At 48.1% G+C, this 20,710-nt stretch overlaps 2 protein-coding genes across 3 annotated transcripts in view; one reads left to right on the forward strand and one right to left on the reverse strand.

Moving 5' to 3' along the window:
* Positions 1 to 5,094, forward strand: part of LOC119390183 (protein zer-1 homolog) — a 138,310-nt gene extending 133,216 nt beyond the window's left edge. For both annotated transcript variants that reach the window (XM_037657753.2, XM_037657744.2), the window contains one exon: positions 4,967 to 5,094. Coding sequence is in view for 1 of the 2 variants with exons in the window: in XM_037657744.2 (XP_037513672.1) it covers positions 4,967 to 5,018 (52 nt within the window). In the remaining variant the exon portion in view is untranslated. The remainder of the gene's footprint in view (positions 1 to 4,966) is intronic.
* Positions 5,095 to 15,701: 10,607 nt separating this feature from the next.
* LOC119379444 (uncharacterized) lies at positions 15,702 to 19,260 on the reverse strand. The gene is made up of 4 exons (XM_037648777.2): positions 19,160 to 19,260; positions 16,476 to 16,700; positions 16,225 to 16,346; positions 15,702 to 15,999 (listed from the first exon to the last, which is right to left on the reverse strand). The coding sequence occupies exons 1-4, from the start codon at positions 19,231 to 19,233 to the stop codon at positions 15,725 to 15,727; spliced, it is 696 nt and encodes a 231-aa protein (XP_037504705.2). The 5' UTR covers positions 19,234 to 19,260; the 3' UTR covers positions 15,702 to 15,724.
* Positions 19,261 to 20,710: the final 1,450 nt, after the last annotated feature.

Genomic DNA, 20,710 nt, shown 5'->3' on the forward strand with positions numbered 1-20,710 from the left:
CCGCAGATCTCATAGCCGAAAAACTCCTAAGAATTCTCCTCGTCAATCACTTACACCAACTGACTGACGCAAACGACAAGCCTTCCACCTACGCACACAAGCCGACTAGGAAGCATTTTAGGTTGTGAACGAGAAATTTGTGAAGTCCGGCAAAGTTTTCACTTGAAAGCGTTCAACTATTTGCGAGTGCTTACGTGCAATAAATATTTATTTCCAGACCTCAGAACGTCTACACGTTTGATGGAGGAGAGCTGTACTTTCGGCTCTTGCATTTATACGTTTTTCGATAAGCTTAAGCTCGATACACATTCCGCATATAAGAAGTCAGAATAAACCATTTGTGCGTCTTCAACGATTAGGCAACTTGTTTTTCAACGCGCGGTGAATGAAGAAGCGCGCCCGAACCGGCGTTGCGCGCGCTGCACGGAGCGGCGGAGGAGGGTCAGGGTCGCAGCGCCCCCTTCAGAGCAGCGGCGAGAGGCATGTACTACACCCGATGCGAAGGCCGTAAGAAGCGAGCGCGCGCGTGCGTGCGGTCTAGCCCGGCCGTGCTATAGGTTGAGCCCCATAGTTCCCAGCAGTCAGTGTTACGCGGTAACATGATTAACAGTCTCAAACAGCACCCGGGAGCGAAACGTGAGGCTAAATAGCGTTCATATAAGCGCCGATTTCGAAAGTAGGCATTTATAGACATTTGTAAGCATTTAGGCACAATAAAAACACTACAGAAGCCCTTCTTAACCTCTAATTCATGCTCATATATCAAAATGGCGCGATAGGAGCGCTAGGAACAAAATAGGCATTTGCCTAAAATCTGGTCTCTAATTATCACTGATACGCTTCTTAATGGGTCTGATCATAATAAATTTGTTTTTTTGTGTGTGTTTAACTTTAGTTTGTTTTTTGTTAGGGAACCTGAAAGTTTCGAGAGGTATAGATTTGTTGACGCTTCTACTTCCTGAATGGTGGAGCCTGTGAAAAATATACTTGTTGTCGTCAGCGAACATTTTAATTTCGGGTGTATACTGAACGCCTGTAATATCATTTATATATAAACGGAAAAGCACGGGGCCTAAAATGGACCCCCGCGGAACTCCTTTCTTTACGCTTAAATACTCTGACTTTTTACTGTCTATGCTAACAAATTGTTGTCTGGATGATAAGTAGCTTTTAAATAAATCAGAGACTACTCCTCGAATTCCATAGCAGCTTAATTTGAACAGTAAAATATGATGGTCAGCAGAATCGAACGCTTTACGCAAGTCAAGGAAGACACCTAACGTGAACATTTGTTTCAATATTTTCCATTATGTGACTTTTTACGTCAGTTAGTGCCTCTTCTGTGGTTTTATTTTTGCGAAAACCGTATTGATGCGGTGATAAGATACTGTATTTCTCGAGATATTTCACAAGGCGCATATTTATACATTTTTCATAAAATTTTTGAGAAGACAGGTATTACGGGTATCGGACGATAATTAGTTAATTCACTAGTGTTGCCACCTTTATGAATGGGTGTAACTTTGGCCACCTTAAGTTTTGTTGGGAAGATTCCAATCAGAAAGGAATTTATGAGATTAGATGCGACGGCCTTAACTGGAGCCACCTTTACGTCATCATAACCACTTACAACATTTGTCCTTAGTTCTTTCGTACATCTGTAGACTTCCTCTGGCAATACTTTTTGTTGTATACGACAGAGTTCGTGACAGTACTTGCTTCATTTTCATACTGCGTTGTCTCTTCATCACTAACAACCACATTTACAAAGTATTGGTTAATTGCGTTTGCCAGTTCCTTCCTCTAGGATGACATTGTTGACTTTTACTTGTTTAGGTGTATTAGATGTCGCTGTTCTCCCAGTTAAGGAATTGACTTAGCATTAACTAAGCATTAGTTAAAGACCAGATGCTGTTTTTGAAACCTGTCGACCTTTTTTTAAGCACTTTTTTAGCATTTTTTTAGGCATAGCGAGACATACTTTTCTGAAGGAGTATCCTTAACCATAGAAATTCAGCGGAATTTTCAGCAAAGCAAGCACACTGATGAATCTCAACTGCAAATGTTTGCTTGTTGAATAGTTCAACTCAACTCAACTCAACTTTTTTTATTCTTCTAGTTACAGACTAGAAACGTCCTCCGGGGCTAAAAGCTGCCCCGGAGCGGCTTTTACTCACTCTTATTATACACGAGTGTGTGTGTGTGTGTAATGTGCAGAAAAAGGTTCCAAAGTGAAACGCTTTAATGAAACCTCCTAAAGGAATAAATAGGTGGTACAAAATCGAAAACTCGTGAAAATGTCAGCAGTAAGCGGACACATTGTTGCAAAGCCGTCTAAGCTTGCCACATCATGTTTAAGTGGCTACACCATTTTTGTAGCTGTGCCTTTGCTCTAATTTATCAAATGAAGCGTTAACAATTAAGCTTGTTGGTACATTTCACTGGTAATACGGAGAAGCGGTATACAAGACATATTTTGGTTTGTCTGGCAGAGAGTGATAAAAGAAGAGGTGATGAAGAACCTTTTTTTCCACGGACGTAAGGATTCCTTTGCAAATGTTCTCACTAACAGTACTCAAGTGGAAAGAAACGCACTTGAGAAACTAAAGTGATATATCTTTGTGCGTTCTCGAAAGTTCTTGCTCATGTCAGATCAGTTGCTGTCAAGGCACTTTCACACCGAACGCGGAGTACGCAAGCGGGAAAGCGGATTTGCAAAGCGGAGAGGCAGCGAGGGTGTTCAGACCGACCGAGTTGCCGTGCTGCTCACTTCTCGGGCGCTGATTGGCTGCGCTCAAAGCGGCCAACTTGTCCGCGCCGAGGAAATGGGCCCGGCGCGATCCGGGCTGTAATCCGCACAAGCGGCCACGGGTTTCCCGCTTTTGCGGACGATCCGCTCTCACGGGTCCGCCTCTCTGCTTGCACGCTCCGCGTTCGGTGTGCCTTCAGTCTTGTCCACGTTTTGTGAATACTTTGCTCGCGCTTTTTTGGTATGCCCCCAGCACACATCACATTCATAAGAGAGGACCGGGGTCTCTAGCAAAACATTTATTGGTTTTACGGGCGCCGCGATAGCGGCTGTACCGACGAAATATTTGGCTCGTGCGAGGCTCAAGAAGCAAAATACCACATCCTTCTCCAAATAAATGTGAATGCAGGCCTGTTTTTTTTTTTTTCAAACCAACTTTATTCTGTAGTAATTTCTCCTTCTGATGTTCCGGTCTATGTAGTTTGAAATGCGACAGGGAAACGGTAAGGATTACCTCGTTTGTAGGGTTTTGAAGCCTGAAGTAATGCGTTTTCGTGTCTAGGTTTTTTCTACGAGCCACATTGCCGGTTTGTTAGAGCTGATTCTTATCTCTTCTGTTACAACGAATATCGGATATAACGGACTAATTTATGCTCCCGATGCTACTTCTTTGCAACGAGGTTTCACTGTATATTGTGCTTTAGACTTTTTGGGGCGACTAGCGCAGTATCTTTACAGGAAGCATGCTAAAAGTCGTGTAAGTGTATTCCTGAATACTCAACAAGTGCACAAGGCATTGTTTCATGTTTATGCGTCCTTTTTTTTTAAGTTAACAAAATATGCAAGTTTAATGGCGCTGAAACATTGTATTACACCAGTTATGACATTTCTTAGAAGTTTAGCAGTCAGATGTTGAAGAAATATAAAAATTTGATGGCTCTAAGATATAAATTGCTGTCAACAAAAAGTTTATTTTCCTGGATGCAGACAATTGTAATAATAGCCACCGCTTGCGAATGCGCGAATGGCGCTAGATGGACCGTTTTTGGTGTGTGCCATGTGAGGGATACTCTCAAATTAGCATTGTAATTATGACTTTCCTGCAAAACTGTACATGCCTCGGTACTAGATTTTCGCGAGCAGCTGCAGAAAGGCGTGCTGAATGAATGTTTAAGAAAAGTGAAAAGTCTCCTTCTGTATTTTCGTGTTAACAACGACCCACGAAAAGGAAGAGGGAGCTGCGTCGAAGGAAAAACTAAGAGTGAAATCATTTTTTAGTGCGCACTGACACCTGCTTTATTTGAGGCATTATTTCACTAACTTAATTCTCTGTAGAGATTGTAAAGTCGTACGCAAATTAAAGCCTACTGCAACATTCTACTAAACGATGCAAAAACGCCATCAAAGTACTCTGTATGAACACGATAGCGTTAAAGAGCTCGTTTCGCAGAAATTCCGGCGTCGGCGGTTGTGAGCGAAAAACCAGCGTTGTCTGTGAGCGGAAATTCGAAGTACCGTAAATTCGGGATGTCCGCCAATGGTCGACAAGCGATGGTCGACATCGTGTCTCATTTAAAAAAGAAAGTATTAGGATATGTTTCATAAATGGAGTCAATGGGGGGAGGGGGGAAGTTCAACTACCCTTTACATTTGTTCTTGCAAGCGTTTGTATGTGCACATGCTCATACAAACACATACAGAATTGCAAAACTTCGGGTGGGGGGGGGGGGGACTGGAGCCCTCCCTTCTGCCTGTGCACGCCAATGAAGGGAGTACAGCAAGATGTCGGTAACCACGTGTCATGCATGAAATATATGTACTTTGCGCGTTCTATCTTCTTCGTAAGTGAAATATTCTACAAGAAAAGAAAAAAAAAAGTCTGCGCTAAAACGGTTGTTGATATGCAAGAAACTTGCAGCAATCAAGCGCTTCCACGGATAGTAACGTAGCTTGCTGGGCGAGTTGGTTCATTATGTTCGAAAGAGGAAACCAGCGATTACATAAAACGAGGACAGAAAGGACAAGCGTTGCTGCTGTCTTTGTTTTATAATCGCTGGTTTCTTCTTGGGAACTTTCACGGGTCGTTCACTCTCTCTACTTCCGACTGCTACAGGCATGCATATCTTCCCCCTTGGGGTAGCAGGCCTACTGGCCTCTTGTTAACGATGGCTTTCGTGCAAGATACTGGAGTAATGTGTCTCTAATTGTCATTCGCAGCCACGAGACAGAGCACGGTGATTCGATGTTCCTGGAAGAAGAGACTGCGTGACAGAGAGCCCCTGTGTTGGGTCGCCAAAAAGATTTGCAATAAACGACGATGTGTGTCGCAGCGTCTTCGCGCTGTATACGTGCTGTCTCTCATACGCCAACCCTGCCTTATTAGGAGCAGGGGTGGGCAAAAAATAAAATAGAATAAAACACCAGTCTTTATCTCAAATACACGCTTATCGGTGATCGTTCACAAAGAATGGTGTTCATGAAACACCATTCTTTACACCGCCTTTACAGTGTAAAAAAAAAAGTTAAGGCACCTTCGCACGCCAAGCCAGAAGGAAGAGCGCAGCTGGGTGGCCTGCTTTGTTTCTCTTCTTTCTTGTCATCTTTTTTTATGTTTCTATTTTTCTTCCTCTCTCCTTCTGTCTTTTTCTATTTCTTCCTGTTCTTTCTCTCACTCTGTTTCTTTGTTCCTCTTTATTTCTTATGTTTTTTTTTTCGTCTGTTTCTTCTATGTGTTGCTCTGCCTTTATTCGCTTTATATCTCTCTATTTCTCTCTCTCTCTCACGTGCTCCACTTCGCCGAGCAGAATTTAACGCTCGCACCACTGTACTCGGTGGTGGGGCTCGCCCAATTCCTGTGGCGCATATTACACGCGCAGACGTTCCTTGCGGCAGGGGCGTAGCCAAGGGGAGGGAGGGGTGTTCAACCCCTCCCCCCCCCCGAAAATTTTCAATTTTGCTGGCGTATATATACAGGCACTCATAGAAACGCACGCACGAGCATACATAAAGTATGGTTGAACCCCCCCCCCCCCCCGAAAAAATATTTCTGGCTACGCCCCTGCCTTGCGGCACGGTGTCCACCAAGACGCGAAGCCATGGTAGTGATCTGGCCCACCTGTGGAGCTTTTGCAACACCAGACAAACTACGGCGAGCTACCGCAGCTTCGCTGTTAAAAATTCTGTCAATATGGCTGTTTCTTCAGGGGAGAAGTTACAGTAATTATGGTCGGGCTGCAGAAATAGCCAAGAAGAATGAATGCCCCAGCCTGCGCCACAAAGTATAGCAGGCTAGGTAAGTTACAGCCGCAGGCGCGCGTGGATCCTGGCGTTGATCGGAGAGCGAGAGCCCGACACTCGCTGCACCGACGATATATAGTCCACAATCACTGATGCCAACCCTAAAGATTTATCCCTAGATCTAGGGTTTTTCTACCTCTTATGGGGATTTGGCGTCTTGTTGAATCTAGAGATTTTTCAAAGGCTCTTGAAATGCTATATTACGCAGCCTCATGGGAGGCGCGTTACGGAGTAGTTACGCTTTTGCAACTTGAAAGGCTATAAAAAAGGATAATTTTCGCTATTTCCTTTTTTTCTGTAATTTAAGCAGAACGTTGGTGTTCTGCTGGGTCGAGTGAAGGCGACATTATTATATGCTGGGGAGGGGGGCGGTATGAAAGTGTTATCGTAAGTGTTTGCCATGCAAGCGCGTATCAGATTGTTGCCCTGTGAAACAGAGGAGTGTTGTCTCGTAATGCACATGGAAACGTGCCACGTTCAGCCTCCCCGCATGACTTCACCGTCTCCATGACTTCTGGACCAGCAGACTGAGCGAAAGTAGGACTGACAGTTGGTACGGATTCGTAATATAATGAAAACGGCGTGACGGAAAGAGACGAAAATACCGTTCGTGTGTTTTCAGTCTTTCTGTCGCGCCGTTTTCATAAGTGCGAAAATAGTGACAAAAATATTGGCTCAAATGTGAAGCTGATCGAAAGTACACAGGATGGCTATCAGCCAGTAAAGAAAGGGCCCCTATACATCAACTGCGAATCATGCAACACTGATTGCAAATGTGGAAAATTTGAAATTGACCGCGTCCTCGAAGGCTGCAAGCACAATTGGAAAGGCGTTACAGACTTGTAATTGACCCGAACGATCACATCTAATGCCCTCAATCAGTGGGCAAAGTGAACTTGACAAATCCATCTGTCTCTGCAGCAACTGGGGCCACCTGCAAGCGTTTATGCGCAAGTACTTCACAGAAAATGTCGAAAAAAGACCTTCAATGGCTATTAATTATGTATTGATTTTACTTCCAATGAGGTTCAGAAGAACTGGGCCAGATAGCGGACTATCTTTATATAATTTGGTAAAGGTGAATTAGCCTCAATAACATTAGAAAGTCAATATAGGGATTTTTATTGCAATCTAGGGTACTTTCGGGGTTCAATCTAAGGATAAAACCGTGGTGCCTCAATACTCATGGTACCTCAATACTTCGTATTGAGGGACCATGATAAAACGTTGGCATTGGTTGGCATCACTGTTCACAATACTCAGCTCGGACCCAGACGAGCAGGTCTTGATCGCGGGCGGGCAGAGGCAGCCACCAAAGAGCAGGGGCTCCTGGCCAGGGTGTCGGAACGGAACGAAAAACGAAAAAAAAAAACACGATATCTTGGACCGGAACGAAAACGTAACTGTCACAAATTAGCGGGTTATAAAGCGCGCGCGAGGCCGCTTTCAAACTGCTACGAGACAGAACGGCGCGAACCGCTCGCCAAGAAGCGCGAAAAGACGAAAAAACAAGCATCAAAAGACGCCGGCGCGCCGCATCCTCCTCACCCACTCGAACCAGACGCAGTCAACACGATCGAACGCCCGGCAAGGCCTGGATCTTTCTAGAAGGAGGGGGTGACTCATCCGCGAGCGATGCCGCCGCGATTCGAACCTACGAGAAAGCTCTCGCCCTTTCCCCAGGCTTGGCTGTGCTGCACGCGGAGGAACTCTCCCGACGCTTCTAGAAACCGGGGAAGAAGGGATAAAAGCGTGCAAACGACGAGAGTCGAGCAGTCAGGGCAGACAGGAGTGAAGGAGTGAGACAGTTAGCGAAGGAGTGAGCGAGTCAGTCGGCCCGGTGATGGTGAAGTTACGCTAAGTGTGGCTCCGTTAGCCAAAGAAGACGTGTTTATGATGGTGTGTGGTCGGTCGCTCGTCGATCTGGAAGAATCCGATGTCGACACCGTGTGAGCCGTGACAAGTCACGACGACGGTTGAGCTACGACGATCAACGCTGGAGCTGGCGTGAGTGTTTCCTTGAAGAGAAGCATTCGATTACCGTCCAAGTATTGTGGACTGGATACGCCATTATCTATTCAGGACTTTAACTGTCGTTGAATAGTTGTAATGCATGCGATTGCATTCGTAGCGTGTGATCTGTTTGTTTAGCTCCCGTTGTGTAAACACCATCTGAATTATATTGTGAAGTTGTAACTGGTACCAGCCGAGTGTGCACGTGTTTGTGTTATTTGTATTGCCTTAACTGAGAATATATTTCGTTTTCGTTTGTGTTATCGACTCTCGGCTCTGACTCGGTCTTTGGACCACAACCGGCGTCCGCTGGCGCACCAAAGGACCAACCCTAAATTGTCCGCGCTTTCGTGGTGCGTTTTCGGAGGGCCGTGACGCCAGCCCTTAGAATCCGCCCGGCGATTGCCAACCCGATTAACGGGATCAGGGACAGTAACCGAAACTTTATCTATTATTTCGTTCCGGAGTGAAAACGAAATTTTTTCAATCGTTTTTTGGTTCACGAGAAAACTTCGCAATCCCTAGCAACTGAGATCGTGCAATGTGAGCATTTCTCAGGGTACGGTATTAGCGCGTACCTCAGGCAGGAATTCCAAAGCAAAGATATGTCGAAATTATGCGAAAAACGAAAACAGTGGCAGCCAGAGATGTTTATATTAACGCAAGTGGATTTTTGCGCGCCTGTCACGCTGGCCAGCGTAGAGAGGGCATTGTCGGCGCTGAAGTTTGTTACAGTGAAAGCTGTTATGAGATCACAACAGCTGATTTTGGCGCCATATAGTTGTCCACCACCGCCGGTGTCCGTGACCGCTATAGCGTGATATAAAAAAATAAATGAGAAACACATTTCTAGGATCGGATGGCATTTCAACCCACGCCCTCTGCGTGGCAATCTGGTCTTCCACCACAGTGCTACGCTAGTGCTTCTATGCTTGCGAGGAGCGCTTGACAAGCGTGAGTGCTGACGAGCAGTACGGCCCAGTGTTCCGTATTCGATACAAAGGCACAAGGTGCCGGAGCGGTGCACTGTTCGAACTAATACCAGCAAATCTAGAGGGTCTTATATTTTTTCGAGAGTTTGCCCAACGGCATACATAGTTAAATATACAGATAGAGGCCGGTTTCCGCTATATAAATCAACAGTGCTCTATGGTGGGGCCCATAGAGCCACAAATCATAATCCGGTGGTCACGTCGGATGAAGGCCCACTGTTCTCAGGTAGCGCCGCCGTATCTGGTTCAGGCCAGGGCATGTCCACAACAGGTGCTTGAGTGTAGCCGCGGACGCTTCATTGGTACAGAATGGGCAAGTATCCCCAAATGGTCCATGCAGATGTTGTGGACAGGCATATGCGACCGACGGAGTAAGTGCCGCCCCCACACGAAGTCTCCGCAACACCACCTCCTCCTGGCGGGTAAGCCCTCCTGGGAGGTTTGCACCACACGGTGGAATTAAATCTTGTGTGGTGCGGCGGAGAATCTCCTTGCGGTGGAGGAACTCACCCCGGGGATCACTCGGGAAAGGCGCTTCTAGAGTACGTGGCAGCTCCCATTAACCAAATCTTATTTTTCTCCATATTCGCTACCGCTCCAGACACGTGGCTAAACTGCTTAGTCTTCTTGAATACTACTTTTGTGAGCATAAAAATACGCTACGTCTTCATTTTAGCATTAACACGTTTAAGCATAAACAATATTAAAACACCACCATTCGTTCAAACATGCTGACCATGCAAATATTATAGGTAGCGGGAGAACTGCCCCTATGGGAATTAGTAGGGCGGTTGTACTGCACGAGATATGTAACCAAGCTACTATCCCTCGACCTTGGTAAGCTGTTTTGCGTACTATTGCAGTTCTTAATGCATCTGATGACATCAGCTTTATGGGGCGTTCATTCTTAACTCAATAAAACTATCAAGATGCCTTTCTTACGTGGAGAAATCACATTGATGGAATTGAACTACCCGGCCATTCCCGGAGTGCGAATGGGCAAAGTTTTTAAGTTTTTTAATTCCGAGGAATTGAAAGGAATGGAATTGCGGCAAGTTCTTATTCCCCGCAATGGAATTGAAATGGAATGGAGGCGCCCATTCCGCCACACCGCTTCCCACCCACTGCAAAGTGGTCAGCTATAATTCTTTATCATCATCAGTCACAGCGCAAAGTGCACATAATGCCTTACAGATGCGTAGCGTGTACCACGAGACTCCGAAGAATGACGAAAAATGGCATAGTGGGAACTTCTCTACTTCAGAAAAATTGGGATGATTTATGGCGTAGTGGGTACCTTGCATGTGTAGTTGTATTATTGCCCCAAGAGACTCTCCAGCGGGCTCTACAAAGTCCGCCCTTTCAGCTTTCGTTTTGACTTTGCTGCGTGTGTCGCGCAGGCCTGGCGATCTCTTTATCAGAACAGCGGTCTCGCACATCAGAGAGTACACTCAATGACGTGCTGCTTCTGAGATCGTGCTGACTCCCTTGACACAAAGCATTGAGCCCACTAAAAAAATCGTATTTGTCTTTTGAGAAAATAAACACTATGACTTTGAAATTAATACTTGTTTGTGCTAGTTGGTAGAAATTCGTGGTACAGTAACTTCCGCTCCTCTGAAGAACGGGTTTTACCCTTGTCCTACTTTTCTAAGAGGAGGGCAAGTAACTACATCACAAATCCAATGTTCGTTATGATTACCTTAACTTCAAATTTTTCCATAAAAAAAAAACCGTTACGAACCGTTACGGAACATTTTTTTTTTTCGTTCCGGAACAGAAACGGAACGGAACTTTTTGCGGTGGAACGAAACTAAAACCGAAACGAAAAACATTTCGTTCCGACACCCTGCTCCTGGCCGACTAACCGTCGTCGCCTCTCGCAATCGAAGAAACAAAAATTTCATTGTTTTCCAGTAACCTTGCACGATGTCGCAGCTTTATAAGTCATCATTCGGTAGATTTGCGTCATACAACGCGGCTAGAGCATTATACCTTCAAGCAATCGCAGACCGCCTCGCGGAGGGAAAAGTGTACGTCGAGCGAGCTGGCTGTTCGGTCGCCCGCTGCTAGTTGGCGCCGTGGGAGCATGAAAGGAAAACATGTCGCTGTTTCTCGGCACGAAGGAACATTTTCAAGGAGCCTAGGTGGTTTTGGCACGTAAAACCTTAACAATTATTTACTAGTCTGTTAAAGGGACCCTCACCAGGCCACATAGCAAATTTTAGTTAGACAATGGAAGTTGTTGTGTGCCGAATGAAGAGCATCATGCCGCTAGAATTTTTCAAATCGGTTCATTATGAGCTGAGAAAAACAATAATTTGTAGCGGCGGGAAACCATGATGCGAGGAGTCGAGCTTCGCAAGCCAAATCTCTTCCCTGCCCTCTTCGGCAGCGGAGCCGGAGGACACGTCATGCGCATGCATCGTCACGTGCGCGTGACGTACCCGAGCCAGCCCGAGCATGCAAGCGGCGTTGCACGACCGCTACCTTTTCTTTTTTTGTAGCGTTAGCTACACTGGCCTAGCCGAGCCAGTTTCGCGTGGATCCTCAAGAGCCGTGCTGCGCATGCTCGAGGATCAGTGGTGTCACACAGCTGGCGCATCGGAGCCGGCATCTCCCGCGCACTCCACCGCTGCCGCGCGCGACACGCCGCCGCCGGTCTGCGCTTTCCTGAGGAGTGACGTCGTAACCTTGGCAGACGTATTGGCGCCGGCGCGCGCACAGCTATTCGCTTTCGCGGTGCAGTCGCCGTCCGACACTGCGCTGGAGCCGCTTGATAGCGCCTCTGAATGGCGTTTGCCAGTGTGGTATAGCCATGGAGAAGGAGAGCGCAAATGCTGCTCAACGGCGCGGAAGAGCGGATAAGCTTAACTCATCGGATCCCGAAGTAGTTGCCTGGCAAAATAAATATACATGTGCCACATAATACGTATACATGGTTTGCACCTACGTCACTTGACGTCACTGCTGGGAGCGAGTCGGCCATATTGGTGAACAGTGGTTAGACCTTGTTCAGCGCTGCCTGGTCGCACCTGGGAATTTCTTCCTCTACTATATATGGTTGTATGCGCAGTTGTAGGCTGCTCTAATCGTAGCGACAGATGCGGAAGAAAGAAGCAGCCCACTAGTATGAGCTTCTTTCGAATACGAGAGGTTATTGAAGCTCAGTGCGAGCGTACGAAAATGCTTAGCGCGAACCGTCAGAGGACCTGGCTGGCGCGCAGAAGGCGTGCAAATTTCGACGAACAAAACCCCAACGTTCGTGTGTGTGGAGCGCACTTCGTAGCATGTAAGCAAAAAAGAGAGGAGATATGAAGACACTGATTAGCATGGATGCTTTTGCGTTCGTAGGAAAGCCGTCCGCGTTGTTCGACGAGACGAACCCAGACTGGGCGCCGCCGTCTCTACGACTCGGCTACAGCTGCAAGCATGCAGGCGCTGCGCCACATGAGTGCACGAAAAAACGGCGTCATGAAAAATGGCAAGCGGAGGCCGAACGGCGCCGAGCACTGGCCGATGCGTGTTGATGAAGCCGAATGCGGTTCGCTCCCGATGACGGTCCGCATGCAGTGACTAAACCATCAGCACTACGTTCACACACACGTACTGCATCCTTCTATGTTTATGACAAACTGGACAACACAGGAGACGCGCGATCGAAAAACGCGCTGCGGCGTGTGCACCTCGCAGCACTCGCACGAGAACTAAGCGCGAACATCAGCACTTGTTGATTTAGCAGCGTTCGTGTATCGCTATTTCATAACTCGGAGCTGACGAAGGGGCCATTTTCATGAACCATTCAACAACTTACCTTGCAATCACGATTAAATTTACGGTCGCGAAGCTCGTTTTCAGACAGGCTCTTTACCCAGCCGCTGATAAACTAGTCGTGCGGTTCCATTGATTTGTACGCCTTTATTTCGCCCAGAGTAACCAGGTCAGTTCTGAAAACCAAATAGTCCACGGTGTCCCCGTACCTGCGACACGTCTGGGAAGCCGGAGATGTTCGATGCCGTGTCCGTTCCGAGTCGAAGCGTCTAGGGATCCACTCCGTCGCACAACCGCACCTTTTCCTCATAGCGAGAATACGCTTGCCCTATCAGTTCTGAATAGAGCGCCGCATTTAACGGCTGCCTTGTGCCAACCGGCGGCATGATGCACGAGAAACGGCTCGCGAAAAAGAAAATGACCGTGGTCCGTGGGAATGCGGTTCCGTCGAACTAGGGTGGCTAGTCGTACTGAACCTAGACAATCGGGAAAGCTAAGAATAATTAGCTGAACCTTTGCTAACGCTACTTTATCCTGGATAGCCGAGCTAAGCCACTGCAAATTTTTTTTTCTTTTGTTTTGTAGCGGCCGTGGGCGTTGTGTCGGCGTTCTCTGTTCTGTACTGCCTGCTTCTGCGGGACGGGCATGAAAAGCTGCCACATTTGTACGAGCACTAGACTAGCGGTATTAAGAGCCAGTGACGCATGAACATTTAGGTAGACGCGAGAGAATAAATAAGCCTAATGAGTGGTCGAACACGGCAGAAATTCATTTTCGTTGTCAGGGCTGGCGTATGCTCGACGCGCAAACCGCTAGAACACCAACGCATGCGAAGCGGATGCAGATTCGTCCCGCATCTCGCTGCAATTCGCAGTAAAGAATGCCTTCCTGATGAGCCACGTCAACTACATAGTATCGGCTCTTAATTGGGCAAAATCAGAAAAGAATAAGATAGATACATTCGTGCGCAAAAGTATCAATTAAGTGCTCGGTATCCCCATTACAACCAGTACGGAAGCTTATGAGGTTAGGGGTCCATGATACCATGGATGAGCTAGCAGAAGCACGAATTATCAGATTATCTGGAACTAAACCAGGACGGGACCTGCTACTTGCCGCAGGCCTGCAACCCGGCATTAACAAAGGCGAGGCCATTCAACTAGACAGTCAAGTCAGGGAATCCTTCATTGTTGACCCATTCCCAAGAAACGTCCATCCACAATTCAATAAGGGTCGAAGGCTCTCGAGGGCCAAATCGCTCTTCAAGAACACAGTGGGTACAGAAGCCTTCGCAGACGCAGCCCGTCACGAAAACGCTTGTAGATTTTCGGTCGCTATAGTCGACCACAAAGGAGACCTTCTCTCGTCAGCCTCACTTCGCACATCAATGGCAGAAGTAGCTGAACAGGCAGCTGTGGCTATGGCACTACTAGATCCGAAACGCACCACCATTTACACTGACTTACGAGCTGCCGTGAGGGCTTTTCAGTCGGGTCTCACCTCAAGAGAGGCCGCGAGGGTCCTTAACGGCAGGCCCTTGCAGGACGTAATTCACCGCATTGTCTGGTTCCCGGCTCACATGGGTCCGGAAGTAATACCGGGCCAACCGAACCCCCACGAGATCGCTCGTAATCGTGCGCGAGGATTCGTATGCCGCGGCGATGTGGGGCCCTCTAATGGTTCGGAACAGCTCGAGTTTGGCGATCCACTACTCACCTTTCACAGGGGGATTAGACGGGCGTTTTCATCCTCTCACCACAAACTTGGTAGAGCACAATCTATCACGCTGAGAATGCTCCAAACGGATTCGTATCCTTGAAGGAGCTTCATGAGTAGCATACATGCGGAGATAGATCCAACATGCCCAGACTGCGACGTTAGCTCATTGAAACACATACTCTGGCGATGCCCTGCGTTGCAGGACTACAGTCAAGAAGCCTGGTGGACCGCTGCTATCAACGACCCCAGCTACGACGTCCAGCTCCTGGCTGTCCGGAAGGCCCGTGAGAGGGCGGAGAGATTCGGCCTCCCCGTCCCGACATGGAGTTGGATGTGTAAACATCTTATACTCTTCCCCCCGGACCAAATAAATGTTTTTTCTCTCTCTCTCGCAGTAAAGAAAATAAAAACACGCACACATTCTATTTGTGTGTCCTATTATTTCACTGCGCTACTGTCGGCGACGTCAGAGCACAGTGGTCTACGTAGAGGACCGACGTCACAGCACTACCGTCTACGCAGGGCCATTCAATCGTGTACGTCGTCCCCTCATTCTCTGGGCGTGCGCCCGCGAGAAGGGCAAGCAGCGTTCAGCTTGAAATTTGGCCCATTTCCGCGGCGCGTAGCGTTGCAAATTTTGGCAGACGTGATCGTGAACGCCCAGCGTATGCATAGCGCTCGCCAGCTCAAAATGGTCAAACCTGTTTAAGAGCTAACTGCTATGTATTGTATACGATCCCGAGGATGGGATAATAAATGTAGCGTTTGATGCCTCGAAGCACTTGACACCGCTGCTTGGCAGGCTAACTTTTCTAACATACGCACGTGGACTTTGAAACCGTTCAGGAGTGAAAAAAAAGGCTTTTATTGAACACAGATGTATAAAAAGTAGAGTGAAAAGTAGAGAAAAATGGACATACACACACGTATAAAAAAGTAGAATGAAAAAAGACAAAGTAGAAAAGCTACTGTGGCAGCCGGGCGACTCTAGTGGGTGCGCGCAGGAAGAAAAAAAAAAAAAAAACTGATCCGACTTTTGGGCGGCTTCAACTGCGGCTCCAGAACCCTCGCCGGCCCTCTCTTTCAAATGGCCGTCGCCAAAAAAAAAGAAGAAAAAAAAAGCACTGTTGCATGTGTGCAAACCGAAAAAAAAAGGGGGCGGGGCTCTGGCGTCCGGGCGATTTCAGTTGCGGTTCCAGGAGCCTCGGCGGCCGCCTCGCCTTCCCCGTCGGCCGCCACCGCCGCTGTTCCAAAAGAATCGGCTGCCGCCTCGCCAAGCGCGGCTGTCTTCGACTTCGCTCCAGTCACCGCGACCGCCCGAGTCCCAGTCAGAGGCCCTGCTGCCCATGCGGTTGCCGCCACGGCCGCCGCCACGCCAGAAGGCCCGCCCTACCGGCCCGTTCCACCCGCGGCCGTAGCCTCCACGGCTGTCCCGCGACTGCCGGCCTCCTGCATGGTCTTGGGAAGTGAGGGAGGGGGGGTTGCTAACATAAGTTATCGAAACAACGTCAGGCTTGGCTTTTCTCGAGACAAAAGAAGGTGTTCATAAAACACTATCCTTTACATTGCCTTTACAGTGTAAAAAATAAACAATGAAAAACAAGTAGACTTCGAAATATCGAAAATTATTTACGTGCATTGCTAAATAGCTCTCAAAATGCGATTGGGTGGACAGCGAATTACCTTCTTTCTCAAGTTCTTTGACGAGGCTCAGTCGGATCTGGTGGCCGTCTATGGTGTGACACCCGGGCCTCTGAACGGCTCGCTTGAGGTCCTCAGTGGAGTTGAAGCAGAGTCTGGCAAAGCTGGGTGAAAGGGAGGCACGAAGCGAGTTTGGTAGCGGATGAACAAGCGGGGAATTTCTTGCTCGAATGTGCTATTCTAGAACAACACGGCCCTGCGCAATGTTACCGCATTCTCGAGGAGGCACTCACCCGTGTTTGAGCACGCAAACGCGGGAACAAGGGAAGTGCTGCTTGAGGCGGGCCACAGTGCAGTTGAAGGGCAGCCGAAACAAGTCGAGCATGTTGCCGAGAGTAGTCTGCTTGCGCGTTGTGCACTTCTCCACTCTCAATACCTTGCCCTTGCCCACCGCCTTCTCGATTATCTTCAGGTTGGCTGCTGCAGTCTCGGGGTCCAGGTACCGTACGAACGCTTTGCTGCGACGATTTAAAACAACGAATGTTTTTCGTTTGTTCCTTACTGGCTTTATGCGCTAGTAATATGTGCCTCATCGAGTTCGGTTTAAAATAGCTCGTAATTCTGTGAATCGGGCTTACTTTCGGGAAAGTGCAAGGGAGATGTGGTCGCGTGGGACATTTAAAATTGAGTGTGCGCGTGGCCGTGATGGTGGCGAACCATGGGAAGTTCCGTAGTTTTCAGATTTCCTGTAACAGTTCATAGGATTTTGTAATTTTCATGACAGCAGAACACGACGCCGGGTTCATGCGGATGGATTCCTGCGCGCAGGTGGTCACCAACTGAGGAAGGCGATAGCCGAGACACGAACCAAACTGCACCCGTGCCTTGCATGCGTTCATTCATACTTCCTTGTAAACGCGACGCAGTACCTCGACACGAATTAACTGACATTTCAGGTCAGCTGCCAACAATATAGTTCGCCGGGATGACTGGCCGGTGTCGACTCTCGAGAACCACATTACGCGGCTGAGATGCGTGGCTGAAGCGTAGTTATCGTCCGTAAAGGGGTATTCACACGAGGGAGAAATCCGCGGGGGACACGAGGGCATTGCGGATCACGTGACCGCGACGTCACGGATTAGTGAGTGGGCGCAACCCCCAGGGCTTAAAGTCGGGGGAGGGGCTCGGGGGGGGGGCCCTGTCCCCCCCCTTCCATTTCTTAAGGAGGGGCTGTATGTATGCGTGTAGTATGTACATAGGTCGCCGCCCTCTGAGGGCCCCCCTTCCTATGAAGGGACACTTCCAATGAAGGAAGCCCTGGCGATTCCCCCGCGCCTCCTCGGAGGACACTGGGACCTTTTCCCCGACAGGACAAACGATCCCCCGGCAGTGGGGGATATGGCGGAATTTCGGGCTCTTGTTTGGCCACATTGTTGCTCCTGCAGAGAGCGGCAGTGGGTGTGGTGCGATACTTACTGATTTTTCAGTAGATGTGATTTTCTTGGCTACCTACTGATTCCCAGATAGAAAAATCTACTAAATTTCTATTTTTTTTTTGTTTCAGTAGCGACATCTGACGGCCGGCGTCTGCCGAAATATTCTTCCCAAACTAGAAGATTTGACTAAGCCACGCACGTTGAAGCCTTGACACACGCACTTGAGAGTACAAGGTGCGAACGCGACGTGCATGTCTCCTTGGTGCTCCCTTTTCATCTCCTTCAACCCCTCCCCGTGTCTCCTACCGCTGATCCCCCCCACCCCCCGTCATTAGCGAGCGGGAGACGCGTCCCTTGATGTCAAGGTGTGTGCGACTCTGCCGTACACGAAGTGCGTCGCACTGCCTCCGTGCTCTCTGCCTAAAGGTGACGTATCACCATGCTTTGATAATTACATGTTATATACAATGTTTTTATATGTGCTTACAGACTAAGATGAATTTAAATAGTTAAATTACTAGTTCAGTAAATTAAATTTATCTAATCAAAGTGCTTTTTAATGGATCTACTGACTTTTCGGAAAATCTGCGGATTTTTAGCTGGTCTACGGGCCTAGTCTGCAGCTGGTCGTCTGCAGCTCCTGGTCAGCAGCTGGCGAAACGGCCGGTACAAGCCACCATAGTATAGTCTGGACTCTCCCCCCCCCCCCCCCCCCCCCCCCCGTTCGCCTCGTCCGTGTGAGTGGGGTACATTTGTGGGGAATTCTCCTCGCGAGCTGACGTCACTAGGCTTTGCCTTTATCCCCGTCCCCCGTGTGAATACCGCTTAAGGCGAGGATCAATTTACAAGCGTGGTAGACGCTCAATTCTTCCTACGAATTGGAAGCTGCAGACGTGCTTTCTTGAATCCTGCATATGTGTAAAAGCGAAAACAGTAATTGAGAATTGACTTTTGCTAATCGGTGCCCGTATTCACCATGTCCGTAGCGCTAAGTAAAAATACGCGCTGGCTAAATATGAAAGCTTTTTCTGAACTCAGTACCAGCTTTAACCACTGTAACGGGTGTTAAAAACTGAACTCATTGACGTGCGCACGGGGGGTTAAGGGGCAGGCTCATGGCCACGCAGGTTCGAGGATAATGGCCCCTGGTGGGACTGGGGCAGGCGCTGCGATGACCCCTCCTTCCTTACGGGGAACCGTTCGCACGTTAATGTGTGCTTAAACCATATTGAAATAAATGTGGTTACGCTAGTCACATAGTGTAGGCGGCCATGGAGCTTACCGGGATTGCCTTAAAGGGGAAATTGCTCATATGAAAACGCGAAGCCTAAACCGGCTGCACAAGCCGCGCGCGCGTGCCGCAACCTCGCCGAACGGTGACCGACCAACGGCGCTCGGCAGCCCTGTCAGCTAGGCCACATGCCTGTCGTTCGGCTGTGTTGAGCTCAACAGCCTCCAGCTAGCCTGGCGGCTGTCGTAGGCAACGTAACCTGTATGCTTTTGACGAGCGACGCGGTAAATCATGCCAGCCGCCGACTCACTTTCCTTTGAAAACAAGCTTGATGATGTCTCCAGAGAGTTCAGTGATGTCCACGGATCGGGCCGTGTGGGTCATGGTAATGGCCAGGCTGCAGCTGTCTCTCTTCTCTGCATCGGAAAGAAGAGAACGGCCGAGTTTGCTGCGCGGCGTGATCTCGATGCCTCTCTGCGAGTTGTCGTATCAGAACACCTTCGAAAATTTCCACACATCCCGTGCATTTTCACTTGACGTATACGGGTTCAGAGCTCCGTAATGTCCTGATGTGCGATGATGGGCTATATGCCTTCCTGCAAAGTTCTGGTTGGCGAACTGGGTGCGATGCTCGATTACCCCGATAAAAACAAGGCATAATTGAAATATATATTGCATTAAGGTAGCTGTGTTGGGAGGGGGGAAATCTTAATACCGGAACAGCGTCCTTGGTTACCCTGTTGTATAAATTTTACAAGATCCGCCGACACTACATATTTTCAAGTTACTAGCATGCGCGAAGTGACTGGCGTATACTGCGAGCTGTCGGATGCTGCGCCGACATTGGAGGCATTGCAGCGCCGCTGCACAGCAGAGAACTTACCGTGGCTGTCGACGAGGTGCTCCGGTAAATAATCTGCGAATGGGTTCAACAATCACCATGGTGGAAGAGGACTACGTTCGCATTACAAAATAAAGTAAGCGATAACTCGGAGGGGGAAAGCCCCGGCCGCTAATTACTTGCCTCGCTTTACGGAACTCTGATGTGTATCGTGTCCTCCAGGGGTAATAATTACATCGGTATTCAATCGGTAATACACGTGCTTTCGTATCATATTAAGCGAAACTCCTGGAAATTAGGTTTTCCCCGTGGTAAAGCAACCTGGAAACGCGCCCCGCAGAACGAACGTCTCGCAAAACACGCGCCCGCCCGCTTACAATATCGTAATATCACGAATCGCCACACCGACTGCATAGCGACTGCATAGCACAATGATTATATGTCACTTAATCGAAAAAGTCACTTATAAACTAAATGGGCGACGTTTACCTTCTAGTCTGAGGTCCTCGGCGTGATCGATCTTGTGACGGCTGCCCGACTGGGTTCGCCTACGTACACTGTTTTCTTCTGCGCAAAAAAAGAAAAAGAAAACACATCAATGAACAAGAAAAGCCTCTCGTGGATAGATCAAGCACTGACTGCTTCATTCAAGATAATTTATTTTACGTAAACTGGTTAATACTCGCCGCCATTACATAAATGGAATAGAATAGAAGACCGCGCATCACGGGCGCTATTCTTTAAAAAACTTTCTTGAAACTGCACAATACAGGCTGATCACGACAAGCAATGGAATCTTGCTCCCGAATATATTTGGTATATTATATAAATAGATAATGGATAGATATATTATTTTCCTCGCATACAGAAAAGAGGCAAGGATTGAGTGAGTATCGCATTTGTGTCGGTTTCAAAGATTATTAATTTTTTTGTGTAACTTTTTTTTACAAAAGCCGTACGGGACGCATACGCATTTTTTAACGTTTTTTTTTGTTGGTCTTTTATGGGACGAAAGCTTTG

This window comes from Rhipicephalus sanguineus, chromosome 1, assembly GCF_013339695.2.
Source record: "Rhipicephalus sanguineus isolate Rsan-2018 chromosome 1, BIME_Rsan_1.4, whole genome shotgun sequence".
Taxonomy (NCBI): domain Eukaryota; kingdom Metazoa; phylum Arthropoda; class Arachnida; order Ixodida; family Ixodidae; genus Rhipicephalus; species Rhipicephalus sanguineus.